The sequence below is a fragment of the Anguilla anguilla genome, chromosome 1 (assembly GCF_013347855.1).
Source record: "Anguilla anguilla isolate fAngAng1 chromosome 1, fAngAng1.pri, whole genome shotgun sequence".
NCBI lineage: Eukaryota > Metazoa > Chordata > Actinopteri > Anguilliformes > Anguillidae > Anguilla > Anguilla anguilla.
In genome coordinates, this window is record NC_049201.1 from 13985821 (window position 1) to 13994968 (window position 9148).

The window sequence follows — 9148 nt, forward strand, 5'->3', positions numbered from 1 at the left end:
CACAGTAACAGAAATATCATGTCTCTGGTAATGAACTATTCGTTGAAACGAGTTTCACACCAACAGCTGCACAAAATACTGCTTCTGTCATGTGTGCATTGAATCTCTTGCCTCTTGACTGGCCTTATGAGTAAAATGCCCACGAGTCTACTAGTGTAATAACCGCAGGTCTGAACTCAGGGTTTTCAGAAACTGGCTGAGGAAAAAAAAAAAAAGAAACTGGAGTGGAAGCCAAAATGCTTTTTGTGCCCTGTGGCCTAAATCCTTTTGCTATGGTGGTGCTGATAGATAGCATATTGTCACAACAGCGTAGCTATGGGCTCAAGATTCCTCTTACTTCAGAACCTGTCCTGGAGTGCAGAGAGGAACAAGCCAAGTGCAGACAACATAATGTTGGAGACGCTCAATTCACTGCATGGTCACAATTCATCTTTAATGAAGAATGCTTTTAATTTCGGTTTTGACAAGCAGAATCATTCAGTAGGGCAATTGCTGAAAGCCCGGCTGCCCGGGTGCAGATCCGTAAAACAAACCCCAGCTGCACTGAAATGGAGAGGTCCTAGAAACGAACACTCAGGCACTAATACCACAGAATGTGGTTGTGCCCACTCAGAACCTCTTAGTGCTCTCCCTTCCCTTAAACCCATCCCAACTCCGCATGAGGGACCATATGAGCCAACGTCAGGCGCTGCATTATCCCCAGCATGTTGATCCCTCTCCTTTTTCCCCGTGTGCGCCCAGTGCTGAATGTTCATCGGAGAGAAGGCAGGGGGGAACAAAAAGTCACTTCCATTACACTTGCAGAGCTGCTGTTTCACTCGTTCCATTAACTGTGACATGGAATCAGCCTTGAAAGTTGGTTGTTATTTTACCCTGACTTAACTCAGGAGGTAATAGTGGTAATGGGGCGACATAGCTCAGGAGGTAAGAGCAGTTGTCTGGCAGTTGGAGGGTTGCCAGTTCGATCCCCGCCCTGGGCGTGTTGAAGTGTCCTTGCACAAGACACCTAACCCCTAACTGCTCTGGTGAATGAGAGGCATCAATTGTAAAGTGCTTTGGATAAAAGCGCTATATAAATGCAGTCCATTTACCATTACTTCAAGGAAAAGGAAAGTATTACAGATCTGGTGGGAATTGTACATTTATGGAACAGATTGGGCAAAAATTAGTCTTTTTCATTTATTTTTCAGAAAATACACTTCAGGAGGTCTTTGGCTTTGAAAAGTAAGCAGAGTCTGCATCCTGCAAAAAAAGAAAATTAAGTTTTGCGTAAGTTTTTGGTTCAAGAAACATTGAGTGAAACATTAATATATTCTTGAAGGCAACTAAAGGCAACTTGAGGTTTTTACAAACAGGATGTGTCTGTATTCTCTGGTTAGCCATACCAGAAATCCTCTTCTATAGGCGTTCTTGATACACTATCTACATGGGAGTGGCACTGTGATATTCTCTTTACTCCATCCTTCTGGCCACAATGCACATGGCTAGTCCGTATGGTTTCAGTTGTCACCACCCAGCACTGACCAGACATGGCGGACAGTGCCACCAGGGAGCAGCCACGCTCACTGCCATGTCCTGGTTCCCCCTTTCTGAGGACTGTGCAAGGTCAGGAACAGCTGAAAGCCCAGCTGCTGTGAAGCCGCCCTAAATAGTGTCTGACGCGCTGACGTGTCCTTCTCAAGTGTTTCATGTGACTGGCTGCTCATGCTACCCACCTCTCTGGGCTTCAAATTAGGCCACCAGACCGACATCCTTTTCAGGTTGCGTTGGCTGAGGGCAAAATGCTGGCTTTTCTCCTCAAATTTCCTGGCATTAGTTTGATATGAATTTTAATCGAAAACCAAACATCTTGTGGTGTGAACGGCACTAGTATAGTGGCAATTCTGCATTTTGAGCTGGTTAGATTAATGGATCTGACAAAAACGTGAGGTGTTTTATATGCTCTGCAGCATCTGTTTCTGCCTTTTATCAAAATTTGAATATTCAACTGAAAAAACTGTTTTGTGAATGGCCAACACCAACAAGTTTCATAGAATACTGTGGCATTGGTCATTGGCATCAATTATGGCCAATGGCACAAAACTGTTCTGTATTGTAGTGCTGGTGTTTTTGGTGTGAAAGGCACACAAGGAGTATCAGGCTATTGTTGCCCCTCGACTGGGAATGTCGTCCTGTGGACTTTAATTTGGGTAGGAGACTGAAGTTAAGTAAATTCTGTCTGCCTGCTATGCAGAAGAACTGCAGGGGCTACTGTGTGAGCTACGTGCCTCACAGCTGTCATTTTGGACTTGGGACGCTGTAGCCCCCAGAAAAGCGACCAGCTGCTGGATCGTGGTCATTTGGACAGGGTCTTTATGATGACCAGTCTCTCTAAAGGGAGCAGCTGCCTGTTCTCCCTCACTCCTCTAACAGTACATTCTCTGAATTACAAAGACAACTCAGTAGTACACACATATATATATAGAACAGTAAGATGGACATGTCGCTGCTGACGTTTGTTACTGTTTTTCCCCCCACTCTCTTCAGGACTGAATACATTTTTCCTGCTTGTGTTACGATTAAAATCGCTAATAAGATAACGTATGAATCAACAAATTTTGTACGCACCAGTCCTGCCTTGAAGTTTTGCACTCTCTTTCTGCCCAGAAGGTCTGTTAAGTACCAAGCCAAGGTGGGTGCATACTGCCACGCGTAGTAAAATGCAAGAAAGGGCTGATTGGCGATCCACATTTCTTTGATCCGATTGGCGATGCCCACCAAGATGAGATGGGCACATCGAGCGGTCGGCATCTTGTGCATCTGGTCCCCGGCTGCAGGCACGGGCTGAACAGAACAAGAAAAGATGGTTCACACACACACGTGCACTAGCACACCACTGTTCTTGTGTATCTTCCCTGGTGCTTGAGCTACATTGCCCTGAAATATTGCCACCGAGTCCCAAAGCTCGTAGCCAGTGATACCCCCCTTGCTTTTTTTACTCCCCAATTCTGGAATGTCCAATTGCACTAATCAGTGCAACCTCCACTGTCAATTTTGGAGCGTGAAAATTAGCATGCACTCTCCTCCAAAGCTTGTGATGTCAGCCACCGCTTCACCGCATGTTGCTCTCTGGGGCTCTTGGCCACAGTCCCCAAGCCATGCTCTAGTATGGTCCAGATTTGATGCTAGCAAGTGATATTTTGAATGCAGCCAAGTGTTATAAATGAAGAGCAGGTCGCACCTTGTCTACTTGCTCTGTGAATGCATTATGGACGATTTGAGACTGCACTGGCCCTGGACACACTGTGCTGATGGTGATCCCAGGGTAGTCGGTCAGCTCTGTGCGCAGGGAGTTGAAGAAACCCTGCAGAGGAGACATTAACATGCGTCAGCCCCCAGCTTCTTAGCGCAGAGGCCCATCTCATGTTCAGTGCCTGAAAGCTTGGTTTACATTTTAATGAGTGTTATAAAACATCCAACCAATGGCCACATTTCCACAGTCAAGCCAAGAGCTTGCGCAGTTTGGCTCCGAAAGCCTTGAGCTGCTTTTCTGTCCACCACTGGACCGTGGTGATGTCAACATCATATCCATCAGCATCAATACATCTTCATTTTGACAAGCTATCTGTTATAACTGCACCCTTAACTGTAGTACTGGCATGGTCGTGGAAATGTGGCTCTCATAAACATGGTAAGCACTTATTGTATGTGTGAATGGCTTCAAACAAAAATGTGCTCCTCAAGGTGTCATTGGATGTGGCTGTTGGTTCTTCTACAGAACTGAACGTTTGTACGGCAGAGCACACTGTGTTTGTGTGTCAGTATCTCAGTTGGCTGTTGGTCCACGTGCCTCACCTGCAAAGCATGTTTACTAGCAGAATATCCAGTGGCCAGTGGCGCCCCCGCCAGACCCACCACGCTGCTGACCGTCACCACGGCACCAGTCCCGCGCTGCGTCATGTGTGGCAGGACCTGCTTGGTGAGTGAGACTGTGCCCAGGTAGTTGAGATCCATCAGCGCCTGGTAAACCTCCAAACGGGTTTCCAGGAACAGGGAACGCTGGCTGCGCCCTCCATTGTTGATCAGGACATCAATCTACGCATAAACAGCCTGATTAGAGTCACGACTCTTTGATTCATTGCAATTAAGTCAGTCAACTGCCGACTTCAACAGAGGCCACAGAAATATGTAGCCTATAGCCTTAAGGCATAAAGACTCGGGCAAGAAGAAGAAAGATGACAAATGAACATCATTCTGCTTTTAGTTTGTTTTCTTGTGTTTATGGCTGACAGGTATATAGATGACAGACAGTGAAATCTCCCAATAAAATGATTATTTAATGAATGTTATAAGCATGTAATTATATTTCAAGTAAATATATTTAAATTAATATATTTAACTTTGGTATTTCTCCTGAAGAAGGGGATCAGTCAGATATATCAGGTAAAACTAATGGCAGTAACAGCCTATCACTGTTTGGCATTACTCTCTCCAATTAACACAACTTTAATTGCACAGCTAATCTAATGGAAATTAGTGTAAAATACTTTGTCTTAAAAAAACATGAAATGAATTCCTTAAATCCTTGTAGAGACTGATCATTAATTTTCAAAAGCCTGAACCTTACGTTGCCAAAGTGCTCTATGGCGGTTTTCATTTTCGCTTCATGGGAATCTCTTTCCAGTAAATCAAGAGGAAGAACAAGTATATCCTCTTCTAGCAAGGTGCTGCATGCTAGAAGCAAAAAGAAGAATTTTGTTTTTAGCTCAATGAAGAAGAGGTGGGGAAACCCATTTTAAATTACAAAAATGATGCAGAATGTGTTTTGCTCATTCCCCTATGAGACACTGGAGAAGCCGACGCACGGCACTTACTATGAGCTGACAGTAAGCGCTTATTCACTGAGAGTAAACCGTATATTTGTATGAACCCAGTGAGCTGGGGAGGCACAAAGACAGCTGGTGCCTTTACACAGAGAATTTAGAGCATACAGAAAAGTTGTAAAGTGTGAGGTGCACAGCAGGTAATGGTGGTAATGAAGTAATGCCTAGTGACCGGCCAGTACAGGGGTGCACAACAAACGGCCGATCCATTCCAGGATTTTGTGCGAACTCTTAATGATTTAATTATCTTGCTCTGACATTTGAATAAGCGCCAGCTTCAACCAGACTGCTAGTGTATCCTTAGGATTTTACTGTGCTCAAGCACAGGAGTGAACCAGCATAGTTTATATAGTTGTCAGAAAACTAAAACGTACCTGGAAAGAAAACCCATTTCCTTTCTTTTAAGTTAATGCAGACCAGCCCTCCAAGACCGGAGTTGTGCACCCCTGGCTTAGTATGTAAAGTATAGACATTTTCAGATCTTGCCAAGTTAAAGCACTATTCTATGCTTTTTTTCTTAAGAGTGAATTTCTACCCACACAAACAGCAGTGCTTCACCCTGTCCAGCTCCTTCTCTCGGCGGGCTGACAAGATCAGGCGAGCCCCCAGTCTGGCCAGTTGATAGGCCAGCTCCTCCCCAATACCACTGGAGGCCCCAGTGATCCACACCACCTTCCCTCGTAGTTTAGTCTCTGGTAAACACACAAGACAGTAGACAGAACACGGAGGAACCACCGCATTTAGAAACTGCTGGATTTGGGCAACCAGCTTGACTCAGCTGGTAAATATTGCCTATGAACTGTTCTTCACTTTTCAGACACTGTATTCATAGTTACCACATGACCAATAATCTGATATATAACTGAAGCATAATGCACTGACATACAGGTTGCTCCATGTCCTCCACCTGAATCAACACTTTTTAAAGCTGCACATGTTGACATTAATGTGGATATAACATAGGCTACATTATCTTCGTAGTGCACATTTATTACAATGTAAAGAGCAACCTCATAAGTTAACTAGCTTACACACGTTGCCTGTGGTTCTACTCGAGCACACAATCTTAAAGCTGATTCAAAACACATAGTTCTAGTCTTGAAAACCTTGCACGATTTCAAAAATGTCTAGATTTGATGCTGTCATCGAGTTGAGTCCTGAGCTTAGTTTGATTGTAAACATGATGCTTCCTGGTGTGATTAAGAGTATGTGTTTTCCACTCCCCACTGGGCTCTTCCTCCCTGAGCCAGCCAGTCTGTGTTTGGACCAACTGAGGACACCAAGTGTTCTAGAGTAAAAATAAGCAATGGTGCTCCATGTCAGCGGTGTCACTGTCTGACAGAGACATATTCTACTTATATCGGAGGGATATGATTAAACATGTACTAACTTGGGGGAAGCCATTAACCAACAGGCTTATAGTTTCTAACATGTATAATTGTATTGCGCTATCTCCAGCGTCCATATGGCTTCTGCAAGACAGTACATAGTTGATGCATGAGCAAGAGACATTACCCGGTTTGTTTCCAAAGGCGACAGCCCATAGCAAGGTGAAATCAGCATCCGCGCGGACAAAACGAACCAGCTGCACAACGACGTAAAGCAAAGCGCCGAAGCACAGCAAGGACGTCACACTTAAATCCATTGAATGGCGGGTCTGTCCTGTGTTGTAAACATTAATCAGTTGAAATTTATATTGGCAATTGGTACTGATCAACATGTTTGCCTGTGCAGTCAGTCTTATTAAGCCAAAAACATTACTGAGGCTCACTTCAGTTTTCCTTTGTCCTCACTGTGGATTCTCCCCTGAATTTTATTATGGGTTGTTTCAGGGGTGTCTTTCATGATATATGATACTAATAACCAGTTTTAGGCTGAAGGGAACTTTGACATGGTGGACTCTACAAAGCATAATAAGCACACTACAATAGCATATTTTCAAAAAATAAGAACGTGTACTGGTTTCACTTGTGCAATTCCAACCTTCCCTACTGAGCCATCCATATATGATGTTATTCCCCTATCAATTGTTATTTCGGTAAGAAATTTTTTAGGACAGCGCCTCTGGCATTGCTTGTGTCGGAAATGCTGCGATGGTAACAGCGATAGATTCGTTTGCAGTCACACCTGCCCAGAATGTACAAAAATGTAAATGGAAAGGACTTATCATAATAAGACATTATACAATCGTAGAATCTGCGCGCCATCCCGACCAGAAACAGTAATAATTCAAACTACAGACTTATCGAGTGGGATAATTTAGATTAATTAACTGCAGATTTAGACGGAAAGAAATAACATGACTAGCCAGCTTACTGGTTCTATATTTCAGACAACAGCCATTCTACATAGCTAGCCAGCAAACCATCGGGAAGTATATGGAAAAGTGATTCATGTAAGCAAAGTCTGCTTAACAGCAACCTGAAGATAATGTTAAGGCTATCTAGAAAATCGATTGTCAATAAATAATTCGCATTGCTGGTGTCACAACAAAGTTTACTACTGCATCTGCCGGTGCACAGTACCTTAAAACGACACACACGAATATTTTAAAGGAGTAAAGCCACAGAGAACACGACCCGGAACTTGTCAACAACTTCTTACATTTCCGCCAACACCCACATTCACGCAAGAAGTGTTTCCTGCAATGACGCTTTCAAAATTATTTCCATTGGTTCTTATGCAGTTCAGTGGTTCTATATTCCTTAGATGCAAGACTATGTATTTGGAAATAGTGGATGGACAAGGGTATTATATTTATTTTAGATTTGATGAATAGGCTATACACGCGGAGTGAACTTGACAGTTATGACGATTTTACAAATACTGGTACAGACCTGATGAAGATAGAATTTAAAATGTGTTTTAAAGTATATCTTACAAGTTAATTCACCTAATGAAAGCATCTTTACATAATAACTGGAAAATCCCCAAACTTGCAATTGGAGGCATAGGCCTCTTGAACGCAAGTGCAATGCACATCAGGAATATAATTAGGCTAATTTGGAATAGCCAAGAGGTGTGTTCATAAAGCCTTTTTTCAAATGGAGATTGCTCTTCACATTGTCTGTCAAATAATAAAAATATGGTCTGAATCTTACAAAATTTTAATACCCCGTAAAGTCAATAAAAGTCATATAAAGGTGCTTCAGAAATATTATCACTGATATTACAGAACACACTTTAGTTTTAGAAAGACATTACTACAAAGTATATGTTTTGTGGCTTAGAAGAGGAAACGATTTTGCATGTTTTTTTTAAGCGTTCTCACTCTTCAAAATTTTGGTTGGATGTTGCTTTACTCGTTTATGATGCTTTTAACAAATTACTTAATATTAGAGAATGCATGGTTTTGTTTCTTGATTGAAATTCTGGCTTACCGCTAATTGATTATGCTCTAAAAGGCCTATGGTTATTTTGGAGAGTCCACATTCAAAAATCCAGAGTCTTGCGTTCTAAACTAAATATTTGCTTGTTCAGCATAGAATTGGTATCTTTCCATAATTCCATATACAAACAACCTTCTAACAAAAAACCAAATAAAACATCTCTACTGGAGGGATAATAAATAACATTAATGATACCATTTAACTAGGAACAATGTTTATTAAAATGCATTCCAGTAGGCATTACAACAACATTGAACGCTCTCTCAACATTATGATAGGAACGGCTATATCCTGCACAAGTAGCTTTTCAACGTATAAATACTAATTTGTGCTCTTACAGTTGCCGTATTGACGTGTTTACTTGGTGTTGATTAGTTTTTTTTATTGGGAAGAAATACCTTTTAATTGGTTAGCCTACTGTGCAATACAAGTTTGAATATACCATTGAACAAAATCATAGTTTCCTGCATTTACTCTTGAGCCAATTGGTTACATTTTACATTTCGCATAGTTTCAACAAGCGCACTGCACATTGGCATATTACATTTTAGCTAATGTTTCACTTCTGCTGACAGTGCGCAACGGGTTGCTCTTCGGACCGCGCAGCTACCTACCATTTCTATTCAGTTGTGATGATGTAATTCTTTTAAGTAGGCAACCTGTATGTACATCCGGGTCCCTGAGCTGTCGTTATTAGGTTGTTAGGTGCAGGCTCTCTCACGGGGAGGTTGTGGTGGAGCGCTGACGTTAGAGACTTTTCCTCCAAACACGCTGGTTTAACAACAACGATACATTAATGTTCTTTAAAAAGATATTTTTCTTCGTCTTACAGATGGAAGTAATGCATCCCTGGTTCACTCAGAACGGGGAGTTGCTCTCTTTTTCAGTCTGAATGCA

General features: G+C 42.3%; 1 protein-coding gene across 3 annotated transcripts; it reads right to left on the bottom strand.

Annotated features, from left to right (window-relative positions):
- Positions 1-407: 407 nt before the first annotated feature.
- On the bottom strand, positions 408-8995 carry dhrs7 (dehydrogenase/reductase (SDR family) member 7). Of its 3 annotated transcripts, none has more exons than XM_035386799.1 (8): positions 8866-8995; positions 6378-6524; positions 5402-5554; positions 4607-4713; positions 3835-4074; positions 3221-3343; positions 2608-2823; positions 408-1242 (listed from the first exon to the last, which is right to left on the bottom strand). In XM_035386799.1, the coding sequence occupies exons 2-8, from the start codon at positions 6505-6507 to the stop codon at positions 1201-1203; spliced, it is 1011 nt and encodes a 336-aa protein (XP_035242690.1). In that variant the 5' UTR covers positions 6508-6524; positions 8866-8995; the 3' UTR covers positions 408-1200. The 3 variants fall into 3 exon arrangements, with proteins under 3 accessions (XP_035242690.1, XP_035242672.1, XP_035242681.1); XM_035386781.1 differs by lacking the exon at positions 8866-8995 and adding an exon at positions 7388-7521; XM_035386790.1 differs by lacking the exon at positions 8866-8995 and adding an exon at positions 6634-7350.
- Positions 8996-9148: the final 153 nt, after the last annotated feature.

Bases quoted from the DNA above. Each gene is read 5' to 3' on its own strand.
- dhrs7 (XM_035386799.1), bottom strand. From the start codon at position 6,507: ATGGATTTAAGTGTGACGTCCTTGCTGTGCTTCGGCGCTTTGCTTTAC. The intron at 4,714-5,401 runs GTGGGTAGAAAT...TTTTGCTTCTAG, and splicing joins GGTGAAGCACTGCTGTTTGT to CATGCAGCACCTTGCTAGAA. The intron at 4,075-4,606 runs GTAAGGTTCAGG...GTTTATGCGTAG, and splicing joins CCATAGAGCACTTTGGCAAC to ATTGATGTCCTGATCAACAA.